The sequence below is a fragment of the Malaclemys terrapin genome, chromosome 2 (assembly GCF_027887155.1).
Source record: "Malaclemys terrapin pileata isolate rMalTer1 chromosome 2, rMalTer1.hap1, whole genome shotgun sequence".
NCBI classification, from domain to species: domain Eukaryota; kingdom Metazoa; phylum Chordata; order Testudines; family Emydidae; genus Malaclemys; species Malaclemys terrapin.
The window spans coordinates 187,777,710-187,794,167 of NC_071506.1; the positions used below are offsets into that span (position 1 = coordinate 187,777,710).

At 38.8% G+C, this 16,458-nt stretch overlaps 1 protein-coding gene across 1 annotated transcript in view; it reads right to left on the reverse strand.

The window, feature by feature from the left end:
- ADCY1 (adenylate cyclase 1) overlaps nucleotides 1–16,458 on the reverse strand; it is a 222,668-nt gene that overhangs the window by 107,055 nt on the left and 99,155 nt on the right. Inside the window, exons 3-4 of the mRNA XM_054020915.1 lie at nucleotides 12,455–12,573; nucleotides 1,474–1,585 (exon numbers count right to left, since the gene is read on the reverse strand). Of these exons, the coding sequence (XP_053876890.1) occupies nucleotides 1,474–1,585; nucleotides 12,455–12,573 (231 nt within the window). The remainder of the gene's footprint in view (nucleotides 1–1,473; nucleotides 1,586–12,454; nucleotides 12,574–16,458) is intronic.

Genomic DNA, 16,458 nt, shown 5'->3' on the forward strand with positions numbered 1-16,458 from the left:
GACATCAGCAGAAACTGTAGCTACTCCACTTGCAGGACAAGGAATTGAGAAGCCCAGAAATTGCCGCTGTACAGAGGGATGGAGGGTGCTGCAGCAATGGGGCAGGGAGGCTGCAGCCCAGCCAGTGCACCTCTTTGGGCCTGAACACCATTGGGTGGGGGGACTTTAAGGATGGGAGAGAAGGTTCTGTCATGGTCTTCTTTCACAGTTTCTGGACTCCTGTGACACAGAAGGAAACTGACATTTTACAGTTTGGCCCTGATCACCTCATGTAGAAGTCCCATTCCCATAGACAACTGAGAGAAAAGGAGGGCCCGTAGGTCACCACACCGTCCCCACCCTCCGGTATCGCATACAGCAGGAGACTTCCTCCCACCCAGGAGACACTGCCAGCTATCTTATCAGCAGACAGTTTGGCAAAGGAATGGGGGGGGGGGGGATGGAAACTGCTCATCTGTCTCAAAGCTTGACATAAGAGTTATATACAGGGACAGGGGATGTGTACTGAGGAAATTAAGGGAGGCTAATCCCTGGGAGGTGCAGAAGGACACACTCTGGGTTGCTGTGTGGAGTCAGGAGAGGAGATGGTAGGATGGTGAGAGAGCACAGTGCATGGGAGGATGTTTTTAGATGGTGAGCGCCTTGTGGGAAGGAATGGAGAGTCTTGATTAAGGGACCACTATATATTAAAAAGGACATTTGTGGAAGAAACATTTTGAACATAATATAGAACATAATTTGGAACAGGACATGGGTGTCACACACAAACAACCATGTGAACTTATTTGGTCATCTGCAACCACACATCCTCCAACTTCCCCACCAACTGTTTGTATTTCTCGACTGCTATGTCTTTGTACTATTAGAATATCAGATCTTATGGGCAAGGAATGTGTCTGTCTTTTTATTCCATAAGGCATCTACTACTCTGTGGGTGCTGTGACTAGATAATAAATACTTGTAATCAGAATACATCTATTACATCCATAATAGCCTGTTTGATGAGCCATCACAGTTTCTGTGACATGGGCAACTGTCAGCGAGGAACTGAACTGAGGCTCTGAACTCTTGTCACCAACACATAATAGATTTATACTATACATTCAATATTCACATCTTCCACTATACTATTTCTTTTCTATGAATGGTAAAAAAATTACATTTTTAATAGTTACCTCCATTAATTGTAAATAAGTCCAGTCAAGAGCACTGGGGAAAGTATTTTAAAAATAGCAACTGCAGTTTCTTTTCTTACCATTTAAATGGATTGCTTTATCTCAAAAATATAAATATAAATCAATGAAAAGAAACTTTAGAAACTCATGATTTATGGGCCTCACAGTGGAAATGGGGCTAGCAATCAATCTATTTAATGTCTCTAACATATGTAATCCACCCAAGACATCATTATTCAAAAAGCAATTAAATTAAATAGGGAAAGAAAAGAAAAAAAAAAGAGAATGACATGCTTACTGTAGCTAATTCATCAAACTTGCCAAAGAGTTCATTCAGAAGCTTCACCAGCTCTTGAGCAGTGCACTGTGATGCCAAACTAGTGAACCCCACAATGTCTGCAAACAAAATGCTGTAAAGAGAAGGAAGGAAACATGGAAACATTAGTGCAAAACACACCTTCTTATTCTAATTATCTTCTTCTATGCACTGAGTGCAACCCAGAACACAAACCCAGACAAACGAGGATTGCCACCATTAAAGTGCTATGCAGAGCACAAATATCAAAGATTCAGGATCATCTTGCATTTAAAGCACAGAACTAGGAGTCAGGGGAATCTGTGTTCTGATCCTCGCTCTGCCACAGGCTTCCTGGAACCAAAAGCAAGTTTTGTCTTAGGTACTTATATCGCTCCCCTCCCCATCACTGTAGGGGGTCTGAGTGCCTCAACACCCCTGAGAGGTAGGACAGTACTATTATCTTCATTTTACAGATGGGAACTGAGCCACAGAGAGGCTGAAGTGTCTTGCCCCACATTAGAAAGGAAATCTATGGCAGAACAGGGAATTTAACCTGGAGCTCCTAAGTCCTAGGCTAGCACCCTAACCACTCGACCATCCTTCCTCGCTTAACTTCTAAATTGTATAACCTTTCTGTGTTTCAGTTTGCCTACATGAGAAATGGGGCTAATTTACAGAAAGTACTGTGAGGCTCAACTGATTAATGCTTACAAAACACTCTGAGGAATTAAGGCTATGGATCAGGACTCAAGAGATCTGGGTTCAATTCCTGCTTTGCCACAGACTGTAAAACCCTGGGCAAATCACTTAGGCTGGAATTTTCAAAACATCCTTAGGGAGTTAAGCACCCAAATCCCATTGACTTGCATGCCCAACTGCCCCCTCTGCCTTAATTACACTTCCAAACCTCATAGCGATGTTGAGAGGATAAATCTAAACGTATTTGGGAGTTACTCAGATACTGCGTTGAAAGGGGCCATATAAATACCTAAGTAGATCCTTGAATGGAAGCGACTACAGAAGTATTAATTATTTAGATTTACTCACCTGCTGGCCCAGGCCCTGTGGCAGCTGTGGAAATGCTATGGATCTACTTACAAGCAGTACCCAGCCTAAATAACATCAAATAATTATTTATTTAGGTTTATAAAAATGCCACCTACCCATATGCTCTAGATGTGCTTGTATGACTTAATACATCTTGAGGACAGCAATTTAAGATAACCCAGCACAAATCTCCCTCCTCCAAAACAATTCTCCATTCTTACAATTGCAACTCCTTCCCTCCCAATTAATGTAACAGATGCAAGAAACACAAACCTAACCAGTCCCCCATTCTTGCTTCCAGACAAGGTCACCAAATCTGATCCCTCACCTGAAAACCCAAGAAAGGGAAAATATAACCTTCTCAATTCCCAACCCAGCCCTTTATCAAAGGCACATAAGTCACCCCGCTGCCACAAATCCTCCCAATACCTCATTTGATTCCATGCAATTGCTAAAATAACTTCTGCCCCCAAAATCCTTTTCACCTCCTCAACCTTGGTAACCTAGCCCAACAAAACACTGAACCTTCTAAATTTCAACAGCTCCAAACCTCAATACAGGTCTAGAAGCTCATGTATGTGCTGTCATGCATATCCTTAGAGCAACTCCTCTTCACTTCCTAGAACATGCTTTGTTAGAGCATTGTTTAAACATACTACACTCCAGAATTTGATCATTTACATCATACATGTTTTTTATCATCATAGTAAAGATTTTTTAAATATAAAATATGTATGGATAGATTAATCTCTGGTGCCTTGTGACTACAGTGTCATGACCATGAGACACCATGGAGATGGCACAGTGAAAGACTTAAATAGAATATAAATAAATATGGTAGTGCCAATAAGTGCTCTTCAGATTTACCCCCAAAGCTCTGCCAATGTACTTCATTTTGGACCTACAACATCATTGCTTGATAGACCTGGATCTGTCTTTCATGAAATCAGTCAGCCAGTGCCAAATCATCATACTAAATTCCCTGAAGTTTTTGAAATACACTCAGATGTGCATTAAAGATTTCTAGAAATTGACCCAAACACACACGGGAATTCAGCTATCCAAAAGGTAAAAAGCAAGGACTGTTACAATCCAATATACCAGCGAGCTGTCAGACTTCAATTCTATTCAAGTAGACATCACTGGTATTTTCTTTCATGAAATATTACTATTCAATTAGAAATTCTATTTGGTTTCTCTGTCACGCCAGAAGTTCCCAGGATCTATATAAGCATATGATGAGTTTTTCTGTTTATGTCTGATGTATTGCTCTATGCGTTTTCCTATTCCTGGCTTCAGCCAAATTTTCAGCAGTGGTCACTGTTTTTGGCTGCTCAACATGAGACAGCCAAACGTCTCATGAGATGCCTCATACTGGGCACCCAAAATTAGTGGCTACTATTTTAGAAAATGGTAGCTTTAGAATTTTATGGTGGTTTGTTTTTCAAATCTGGAAACTTCTTTAAATCTTTCAAAACATATAAGACAGTAAAACTCAAGTATTTGCTAATCAAGAAATTTTCAAATCGGCACTCGGGGTGAACACACACACACACACACACACACTATAGACTGCCCAATATTTTAATGGAAAGAATGTAAATGCTCAAATACTTAAATGTTAAATATAGTAGGTGACCTACAGTTACTGTTAAGAACAGGTATTACATCTAGAGCTCTTCATTATTTAACCATGGTCTACAGTAAAGGTGCTCATTTATTAGCTGTTTGCTTAAAGGAGGGTTATTTTACAGAATTGACACAATGAGTTATACAACAAATACATTCATTTAAAAGGAACATTTATTTGGCACATATGTTGATCCTTCTACTTCACCATTTGGTCCATAGGGTTTTCATTTATTAGCAACAGGCCAAATTGGGGATGTATAAAGTGACCCACAACACATACTTGCAAACACTTTCATTTCATACATCACTAGTGTATGCATAACTAACTATGTAAAATATATAAATAGTTGTGTGTTAAGAGAGTTCTGAAGTGTATATTGTTACATTTGTTTGTGAAATCTGAAAGGCGAATTTCTATATATCAATACTGTTAATTGAATGTAGACATTTTTTAAAGTTAACAAAATCTTGATATATGTTATCTTACCTTATGGTCATTTCCATTTAAGGTTTAGGGGTTTTGTTTGTTTTTAATAACTGTAAGTTCTTGAACATTTTAATTGTAATGTTCCAATTATACACAGCTGAATATTAATCACAAGTCTTTATTACAAATGTACAATGTTCAAAAATGGCTGTTTTGAGTAAAAAGGCAGTGAAAATGTCAAGTCAAAATTGGACTCAAAATTAACTCTGCCCTCTTGTGCATATGCACAACAATACAGTCTAATTATATTATTTCAAATAACTGCAGGATACCTGCCTCATTCCATGTATAGCTTGGACAACACACACTGAATAAGACAGAGGTCCTGTGAATCTGTGTCTTACGTTGGATTAAATTATATTCCATTACCACAGTGAAAACCTACAGCAAGCCATAGATTTATTCTGTAAGTCATCTTATTCATTCTATAAGTCATATTATTTATTATTTAGGCATGGATTTATTCTGAACAAGTGATAGCAAAACTGAGTCCTCAGCACAGAGAACAGACAGTATGCAATGAATGAAGTAGGGGTCTTCCAAATCCCAGGCCTCTGCTGTATTGCAGCCTCGCTCATTAAATGGTTTGTTGTTGTGCAAAGAGTGGGGTGCATTTAGGCCCTATCTTCTATTTATGAAAAAAAAAAGTATTTAACACACACAAAAGTGGAACGAAGACTCATTTTCCAGTTCAAAAATATTTAACACCATATAGGTTAGTACTGGTCAGCAAGATGTTTCATTGATTCCATGTACTCCCCATCCGTCAGTATCCATCCGTTATCTTTAGTATTATATTTTGGTTGTAAGCTGCTTGGGGCACAGACCATGTTTTTGTTCTGTGTTTGTAAATCACTTGGTCCTGATCCATGACTGGGGCTCATATGTGCTACAGTAATACAAGTAATAAATAATAGTAATTCCATTTTGTGGGATAAACACATTGCTTTTCATGATGTCCTTCCCCATTTGTTGGAATGGAAGGGACATTGAAAGGAGGAGGAGAAATTCATCCCTATAGTAAGAATATGAGAGGATTATATGCTTTGTGTAGCCACAGGATTTATAAAGTTGTTAAATAGAGTAATTACAAGAAAATAATACACTAGAGCTATGTTGTAACCTTCTAATTATTTGTAATGCAACCAGTATGGTCCTACCTGGTCCTCAACAGAGCACACTGACCCTGAATTAGCATCCAAACTCACTCCCTGCCTGTGGTTTGGCTTTATTGTTCCCTCAGAAATAATGCCTAATCCATCCCTTGAGGATCTTCTCTGCCTTAGCTCCCTCCCACCGCCCTTATAGCCTTGATGGCATTAACGAGCTGCACCTGCCACAATGAGTCAGCAGACCTTCAGCAGCTTTCTGCTGGGTTCCAACATCTGCTAAAAGTGTGCCTCCAAATTCTGCTGCATAGCATAGCAGATCTAGGCTGCTACGGTTCACTGCTATATCCCATTATTTATATAGCATCCTCGGTTTGGGAAGGAAAACACTGCAAATACCATAGCAAATTTAAATTCTACAGATGGCGAATGTTCACTTTTTAACAGTGTTCATGCATACACTTTATTCACATAAAGAGTCCTATGGACTTCATTGGAACTACTCACATAAGTAAGTGCTCAGCCATGTGAGTAAGGATTGCTAACTGAGCCTTTAGGTCACCTTCAGTCAACATACAATAAGAACAATTTTCTAGTATAACATACTGTCACAGGACGGAATCTATAACAGTTTGATAAATAAAACTGTTTCTACGGGTACATCTACATTTGAGCTGGGAGGTGTGATTCATAACTTGAGTAGAGGAACCTGTGCTAGCTCTAAAAATAGCAGCGTTATCAGGATAGCACAGGCAGAAAGTTGGTCTAGCTACCCAAGTATGTACCCAGGGGCTCTGGGTGGGTACGTATTCCATGAGCTAGTCTGAGCTGCCACCCCTGCTAGCCAGGCTATGCTGCTATTTTTAGCACGGTAGCTGGAGCACAGCTGGCATGAGTATGTCTATGGGAATGAGCTGGGAATCACACCTCCAATGTAGACACATTCTAAGTCACTAAGATCTACAGTAGGCTGTGTGAATTATGAACTAGGCGCTCACAAAAAGAACATGGGGTTGTTGGAGTGAAATCATGAAAGGAGGAAAATGTATTCCTTATTTTTTTAGAAATTTCCTTAAAATCAGTTCCCAACGAACCATCTGCCTCAGGAGGATCACATAACACAAGCTTTGAAACCTCGCTACAGCGTAAATTAAGGGCATTTTTAAACTCATCTTGACATTTCATAAACATCTGATTTTTAATGAGACTGGTATTTCTGGTCTGATCTTTCTTGGGACTGAAGATGCCACTATTACTCTAAGACATGTACTGTTTCTTAAGAATAGTAGCCTCTATTTAGGCCTTGAATGTCCAACTCTTACCTGGTGGCAAGCATTTACAGGAATAATCCCAGAGATTTTCAGTGGGACTACTTTCACAAGTAAATGTCCAAAGAACCTATAGGGTCTGACCCAAAGCCTGCTGAAGACAATGATAAGGTTTCTACTGACATCAATGGGCTTTGGATCAGGTGCTCAGTTTGTAAGAGATCAATATTTTCAATTTCATTCTATATTGTTGCCTGCATTTAGTGTATTGTTAAAATTAGGCTAAACTAAACTACCATAGTAGAGACTAGAAAATTCGTAGTAGCTTGAATGCTCATTATCCATTTATATCTTGAGGAATCTGATTCACAGAGCAGAGTGAGTACTTGTCTGTTTACATTCTAAACTGGCCACATTTCTGTAAGCTGCATATATTAAAATATCTCTATTAGCACCTGATTATGAGTGGGAAAAGCTAATTGCTAAGTAGATGAATAGGCAGATTCTCTGGAGCCCCATATAAAGTGTGCACATGAGATGATTATGTTATTTTTATTAGTCTTATAAGCAGCACCTAGCAACTCCAACCAAGATTGGAGTCCCATTGTGTTAGGCACTGTACATATGTATTATATATATATATATATATATATATATATATATATATATATATATATATATATATATATATAGTAGGAGATGGTTTCTGCCCTGAAGAGTGTATGATTTAAATAGATAAAGCAGACAAAAAGTGGGAGAAAGTATTATCCCCATTTTACAGAAAACTAAGGCAAAGACTGATCTTCTGCCCTGATCCACCCTCTTTGTGCCATTCTAAATCTGCTTTTCAAGACTATCCCCCCTCCAATGCCTTTTCCACATCTTTCTTGATGCCGTGATCATGTCAGACAAGCAAATGTAACCACATCTTTCTTTTCTGCTTTCATCCATTTATTCTATGAAGAACTTTTTTTTCAGGTAACCCATGGCATTTGCATCTGTTCCTATTGTTACATCGAACAGCCCCATTAAAAACAAAACATAAGCAAGCAAGCAAACCGTTCTGCTGCTTTCTTGATAACTGACACAACAATTGTTGTCTCTCTGAGGTCAAGGTCCATCCATTAGATAATCACTAATTACTACACACAACGTGTAGGAAGAGGAAACAAAGCTACCCAGAAGAGTACAGTTTTCATCTGCACAATATTGACTCCCATCAGATTATGAAAAGTCCATTTGACCTCTTCCCTGGAAAGCTTCCAAAGATCAATGTTTTCTGTTTTTAATCATGATTTTTATGTACCTCGGTCCACATCCTAGATATAGTGAAACTTTGCCTTGGAAAGATTTCTTCCCCCCACCCACACATATAAATACACACACAGAAGCCTACCATAACATAATATTTTCTTGTGCAATTATTTGGCTTCTAAGTCTGTGGTCAATTTTGGGTTCATTGATCCTTCTCTTTTGATAGGTAACAGAGCTCAAACCCAAAGTTTTCATGCTCTTTATGGCTTTACATGATAGAGGCAAAAAATGAAAAGCCTTTCTTAACATACTGTTTTTTTAACTGTAAATAATATAAAAAGATACTATGCTATAAACAGCCATGTACTTCAGTTATAAGAAAGCAAGCAAGAATAGCTTGTCACTGCTGTGGCTGTGAGTATGATGGAAAAAACAAAGGCTGTAAGTAATTATTTGAGAACCCATTTAACCATTTAAATTCAGAATGATATAGCTACAGTGATATAGGCAGAAACTAAGTTGTCTTCAAAGAAAAAATCTGTAAAAAGATGGATAATGATAGGGAAAGAAATGCAGCACTGATAAGGACCAAAGAACACTTTAAATCATAATTAATACTAACATTCTAAGGTAATTTATTTAGCACCAACAGTTAGCACAGCATTGCATGAACAAGAGCCTGATTCTGCTCTTTCTTACACTGGAGTAACTCCATTTATGTGACTGAAGTTAAAAGGGTGATAAGAGTGTCAACCTTACAATCTCCGTCTCATTACTGGTGGCACTTCACATATAATAGTCATAACAACGGCTCCTTCCCAAGGAGTTTACCTTGATTTTTTTCCCCCTAGGCAAGAGCTTGTGACTTTGTCTTCCTGTCCAGTCTAACCTCCTCTGTGGAGTTTGCCTATGAGAGAAGGTGAGTCAAGATTCCTGGGTATTATAACTAGCCCTACACCTGGCTAAATGAAGACACTTAATCTCTCTGCCTCAGGCTATTTCATCGTTAAAACAAGACTTTATTTATCCTTTTTACTCACAGAAGTGTTAAGACCTTAATTATTTTATGCTCATGGCTTAATGTTTGTGACATCCTTGAATGCAATGTGCTGGATCCTACAGGTGTAAATTATTATTTAGTTGATACGATTATTAATGACAGATTTATTGCACCTGTAAGACCAAGTGAAAATTCCTTTCAGTAAGCTTTTAAAATTTCTCATCTAAAATGTATTAATTTTATTTTAGGATCATCACTTGGAAAATAAATCACTACAAAATTACTGAAATTGCCAAAATGCTTGCAAGTTTCTGGGCGGGCAGGATTTACTGATACCACTACAGTCGCAATTTAAGAATATAATGGTGTCAGACTTAAGGAAGAAGGTAGCTTGTTCTTTGACAGGATGAAAGGTTTAAATGTGATCCATTGAGGTTTATGGAGCAGCATCAAGTTAAAAGCAAATGTAGTTTAAAGTTTTAATCTCGCCCCCACTCTGCACACACGGCTTCCATTCATGTTAAGGGGAGTTTAATGCTTTGAACTGCCGAGTGAGAATAAACCCCTACAGTATTAAGAAGGAAGCTTGAAGTGATTTACAGCTGGAGAGATTCATCTGTGAACAGATGAGAATAAAGAGAGACAAAACTCACTGAGAAACATGCTGGAAAAATGTTTTGGAATAAGCTAAGAGAAACATTTGTTAACATTTCCAGCTTGCTCCACAATGGTGGCCAAATCCAGAAGAGGGGGTCCAGGACACCCAAGAGCTCAAGATGTGACATGTACTGTCCTCACTTCACTTTCTCAATAACCTTCCCTGAAAACATTCGGGTAGAGACTGGTAGCTGGCACCACGCTTTAATAACTCACTATTTAGTGAATATGATGCATCCCTCCCTAGTGAATGCTCTACAAAGGATAGTCTGATAGAGACTCACATTTCTTAAGCACTGGAGGTCCCAAATTCAATCCCCGGTGATGACCTGTTATGACAATCATTACCCTTTCACCAAGGAAAGCATTAATAGGTCTCAATAATTAGCCCCAAGCTTTCTTGATCAACATTACAAGCCAAGAAGTGCAGGTCCACCTGCCAGCTAACTGGCTGTAATTACCTCAACATGGAAGATTTCACTGAACAAAATTGTACAAAATCCACCCAAGATGGTACTGCATTGAAAACATCCCGGTGACACTGATTCCAAGTGTCACTCACTCAGCTTGGGTAGATTGTTGCAGCAAAGTAGATTGAAAGCTTGTAGATAGAGAAACTCAACTCTTTAAAAGAGTAAGATAAAAAGGTCTCACTACAGAGCCCAACACGACTGGTTCTGTTGGACAAGGACTTGCTGATGGTATGTCTGAGGAAGAGAATGTCTCCTTTGACTCTGTCACAGTCACAGCATAGGAATGTGATACAATCTATCTGGCTTAGAAGGTTTTTTCTTCAAATCAGTTCTCCAACCTCCCATCCTTACTACTTTATCATTTGTAGGCCATCTTGAAACTAGTATGAGTTGCAAAGATGATGGGGAGGGTGGCATTTTAGTGCTAGGCACAACAAATAAAGATAGGAGGCAAGATTTGTAAAAAAATAGGGACCTAAAATTAGGTTCCTAAATCCATTCTTGTACCTAAAGAAATGGCCTGATTTTCAAAAGTAGGTAGTTCTTTTTTAAGGGAGGAATTTTCAAAATGTGTATAAGTGACTTAAGAGACCAAGTCCCATTGACTTTGAATGGGACTTGTGCTCCTAAATCGCTTAGGACCTTTGAAAATCTCATCCTAGATGCCTAGTTATAGGCACCTATTTTTGAAACTCTCAATTTGGGTTTTGCGAAATCTAAGATCAATATAAATGCAGTATTACCAACCCTAAGCATTCAAAAATCATGAGCCAGGACCCCCCAAAAATAATGAGACTGGCTTAAATCTTACCTGCCTTTTGATTTCTGAGCCTGTAGGAGGCACTTGGGTCACATTTTCAAGTTTTTCTCTGAAACTTTGAGGGTTAGAAACTCATTTAAAAATAAAAAGGAAATGCTGAGATTCTCATGTAATCACAGGATTCCAGGAACTGAGGCTTTAAAAAAAAAATCTACCATGAGACCTGCACTAAAATCATGAATGTTGGTAACACTATAAATGTTAACTTCCTGACCCTAGTAAAAAGGTTTTTTTATTTGGACTTTCCTGCAGAAGTGTTTGGAAACCAAATATTTTTCTGAGGTAAACCCAAACCCTGCAGCACTGCGCTTGTTCAGAGGAAACAAAGTGAAACTGACTAGAAACTGAGTGCAAATTTCAGTGAAAGTAATTTCTCTGTTTTCATTATCCAAGCTGAATATTAGAAGCAAATGAAAACAAAGAGCACTAATGGTGGAAAGCAGTGTTTTTAAAAATGTTTTCAGTTTTTATAATACAAGTTTCTGCTAAGAACACCATTAGTAGATAAAGAACTTGAACTATTGGATCATTTAACCAGGGCTTTGCAGTAGTAAGAAAAAAAAAAAAAGACTCTTTGTGGAATGGAAGGCACTGTATTCCTGAGCACTAGCAGGACCAGGTCATTCGAGAGGAGAAGGGTGGGAGTGGGATTGAGAAGAATAGCAAGACTGAGATAACAACAATTGATTTCAGAGGGAGTGCTCATGGAACAGCATGCTACTTAACACAAGAAGGGTGGCAGAAACAGGCCCTCAGTCAATCATCTGTGAGGCTGAATGATCAAGTAATGGGGACAGATATACATTTTCCTAGGATGACAAATGGATGCACTGCACCAACATTTACTTCCTTCCCATTGTCTGGATAAATGAGCTATTGCACAAACAACCAATGCTTCCTGTTTGTAGGGAAATACAGTCTGTCACTATCATGCAAAATAAATATTCGTATCCACCACAAATATAACAGACTGTATCAGATGACTACTAGGTCATATAAATTTTGGCTCCTCCTAGCATAATTATTCTAAATTATTTATCAACTCAAAATTGTTATCCACAGTCTCTATAGGCATGTTACCACTCAGCCATCCCAACCTCCCCCAAACCAACACAACGCATCTCCATTGGGCTTGCTTTCTTGTGCTGTAAGATCTCAAAGTCACTGTGTGTCACTCTATTTGCACTACATGTTATCTGCTTTACATTATTTCGTGAGCTGGTGTCACTCCTACCTAACATTGTCATGTCTCTGAATGTAAATCTTGTGAAAAATCCTTTCGGGTGGCTTCAGGAAATCTTCCTTCATTTCCATGGCAACGTTCCTGGGCAAAAGACTCATCAGGAGACGCTCCTAAAAGAAAATGCAAACCCATTAGTTTTGGGGTGTAATTTTCCCCCCAGTCAGCAATTCTGAATAAAATCGAACCATTTCCCCTATTCCAGCATATGTCCTGAGGATTTCTGTTCCACAAAGAACATGAACCCTTCCTCTCTTATATTTCTGCTGCCTGTGGGAGAGTTTTTTTCAAATTCCTCTGTACAACATAAAAGACCATACAGTAAGGAAACAGCTAGTTTCAAGAGTAAATCATTGTCCATAATTATACTTATAAACATAAAACTAATAATACCAATTTACTGTATCACCAGTATCATTTATCTGGGAAGGAATTCCAAGAACATTTGCTATGCTTTTGTATCTACTGGTTTGGAACTTAATCAAAGTGTTACTGGGTCTATTAAAGCAGGTTTTTAAACAGTGCAATCTGCTATAATTTTTTCCACACAGCCTGAATCAACTGAACAATAATAAAGGTACATTTTTATAAATTATAGGCCAGCATGGAAACAGTGGTTTTATCATATGTCGCTCTCCTGCTTACCCAAAATCCCATATTTCCAAAGGTTTTGGATCCCTCTGATATTAGTTAAATTATATTCCCCAAATGGTGACCTACTCATAGGCACTTTAAAAACTTGTGAAGGCTACCCTATTTAGAAAGTTCCAGAAGTCCTCAAAGAGAACACAATCTGAGCACCAGCACTTCTTCACACTTAAAACTCAAATATGCCAATTTTTGCCCTAAGATGCATTTGAATTTAAGGACCCAACTCTGCAATCAGATCTGTTAGCATCCCATATGGGAGATGGAACCCATGCTGCCACATCTGATTGCAAGATTCAGAGCTAAAATAGTGGGAGTTGCGAATGACTGCCCAAGAGCAAACTTTGGCCCAACATTTCTCCTTATTTCAGTTGGCCAAGAAAAATAAAGGGGACAAAAATTAAATAAAGTGAAATAAACAGTAAAAGAAAGAAAGATAATGGAGAAAGAGAAGTGGTTAATATGAGGTTTGATAAGACTAATGCTCTGCATTGTTTGGTAACATTTTACCACATACTCCTTATGCTCTAGCCATGAGCTCGGGACAGGACTAAAGTACAACACAAGTCTTCCAACTTTGAGTTCGGACCTATAGTGTTGCTTCCAAAGGCTAATGCTTCAGATATTTACATCATGGAGGAGTGAGTTAAATTTTGCAAGAAAAAGATTACTGACCCCTGATTCTCATTTACAGTAAAGCCCCTTAACATCCCTGTAGCAGCATAAATGGGCATTAGCATAAATGAGAATTAAGTCCCATTAATTTTAATTAGGTTTCTTAATATCCAGGTATAAACTATAGTAAATAAAGTCAAAGAACATGCAGAAATTAAATATTTGTGAGTGGCTTTATACCTCAACCAATTCCCGTGCAGAAAAGTCCTAGAGCATTTTAGGAAAATATACTCTTACTATAAGTTTCTGTTTAATTACCTGTGTAATTTTATATTCCTGCTATTGATGGGACTGGACAACAGGATATATCACTCGATTAAATTGCCCTGTTCTGGTCACTCCCTCTGAAGCATCTGGCACCAGCCACTGCTGGGAAATGGGATACTGAGCTAGATGACCCAGTATGGCCATTCTTATATTCTTAGAATTTTACAATGTGGTTCAAAAAACCCTAGTGGGCCAGGCTATGACAGACCCTTACAAAGGTGAGTGGGGGATGGAAGGGATATCTTGAGTAGTCCCTATCCTCACTTAGGGTACATGTTCACTACCCGCCGGATCGGCGGGTAGTAATCGATCCCCGAACGCGCTCCCCGTCGACTCCGGAACTCCACCAGAGCGAGAGGCAGAAGCAGAGTCGACGGGGGAGCCACGGCCATTGATCCCGCCGTGAGGACGCGAGGTAAATCGATCTAAGATACGTCGACTTCAGCTACGCTATTCTCGTAGCTGAAGTTATGTATCTTAGAGCGATCCCCCCCCCCCAGTGTAGACCAGCCCTAAGGAACATAGGGACAGCTCCCACAGTACATATCAGAAATGTACAGAGCTCCATAAAGTGCAGAGAAGGCAGTGGGACAGGCACTGCATAGGCTAGATGGAATGCACGCTGCACCACCATATAGCTGATCACATGTGTTAACAAGAAAGGTTCACATCTGAGCTGGAATTCAATTGGCTATAACAAGAAAGTATGTTTTAAAAGATTTTTTTCATGGTAAATTTTATTTTAACAAAAATTAGAGACATTGCCAAAACAAGTCATTAGCAACCGCACAACAGCCACAAAACCTTTACACAAACAAGGTTAGTTGCCTAGAACTGATTGAATGAGTAAAGTCCAATTACAGTACATCCTTGGAAAGAGGACAGACATTGACGAGCTTTCCAGATCAAGGAGGGAGGTAGCAGAAGGGTTGGATATCAGAACAATTAAAAGGAAGGCTGGCAAGTATAAGAAATTATAATTTTCTAGCGTATAAAGCAGCAAACAACAAACAAACCCATAGATGACATCAAAAAGTTGGTCTTAAAAAAAAACATGAGAAAAGCCCATTTCCTTTTGGCCAAAATTTGAGCAATATTTCAAGCAATATGGGATTGAATTCCAGATTACCTGAGTAAGGACTGGTTAAGAAACCCAGGGTTTGGACCTATGAAAGAAATAACAGTCCAAGCTATGCAGAAACATGATCAGGTTCAGGAAACAGCATTGTCTGCATCTCCATTAAGTGAGCCCCACTGTGTTGTATCTTCATTTTCTCAGAGAGGGTGACAAAAAAGACCCACACAAGAGACAAGGAACGGAGATCAGCATGGCTGCATAGAACACTGAATGGGAACAAGAGACAGCATAACAAGCAACATTTGTGTTGACATTCATGCTCGAGCAGCTGCTGCCATTGAGGATGACAGAAAAAAGTGAAACAGGTAGAAGAACAGAGAGCACCAACCGATTAGTAACAACTTTGACAAGGAAAAACCACATACATTGCAGGCCTCCTTTTTAGTGACAAACAGCCTTGTCTTGCATATATCATCAGGATCTAGTGCATTATCATATTGGATCCAAACAAATAGACTCAGCCAGTAGACAGAAAAATATAAAGATATATCTGGCTCTCTTGTTGACCTTTGGAACGCTTTAAACATACCCCAACACTACAGTGTAGCTGGACACTGCAAAGAGGGTGACATGCTGGTCTCATTGAAGACAATGGCAAAACTCCACTGACTTCAATGGGGCCATGATTTCAGCCAGAGTATTTTTATTCTGTATCCAATCCATTCACAACATGTCAATCTTCCACAAACATTAATGGATTTAAAGTGTGGTCATACTCTGCAAAAAAAAAAACATTAAAGGGTTCCCTGTTTATGGTCTATCCATCTAGAGGACCCAATCTGGCATTCCTTGTACAAAATCTCACTTAGGCCAAGGAATGGCAGAATAGGCTATAAATGTCCTCCATTAACAATGTTGCATTAGGTTTGTATTTTAATTGCCAGTCTTACAAACTCAATTGGGAACGTCAAGCTTGGCTCTTTCTGCCGAATGTCTCATCATTAATGAAGATTTCTGTGAATGGAATTTAGTTAATTCTAATGATAATGCTTGAGTCAGAAAAGAATCCAGAGATCATTGTCTCACAGTTATATTGGTTCCGCATTGCTAAGAGAAGTAGTAAATACTTTTTTCTTACTAAAGTCAGCAGCTATGACTTAGAATATACATGGTAAACAAAGTGGGAAATGGCAATTTTTATGTTGTCACTATTCTGACCAATAGAAGACTAACTGTAAGCACACAGTGCAAAAGGAAAAAGATATATAAAAGATCGCCATACAATAAGATCTATTGCATTGTTATTGTCTAATCTGGACATTAGCAAAAA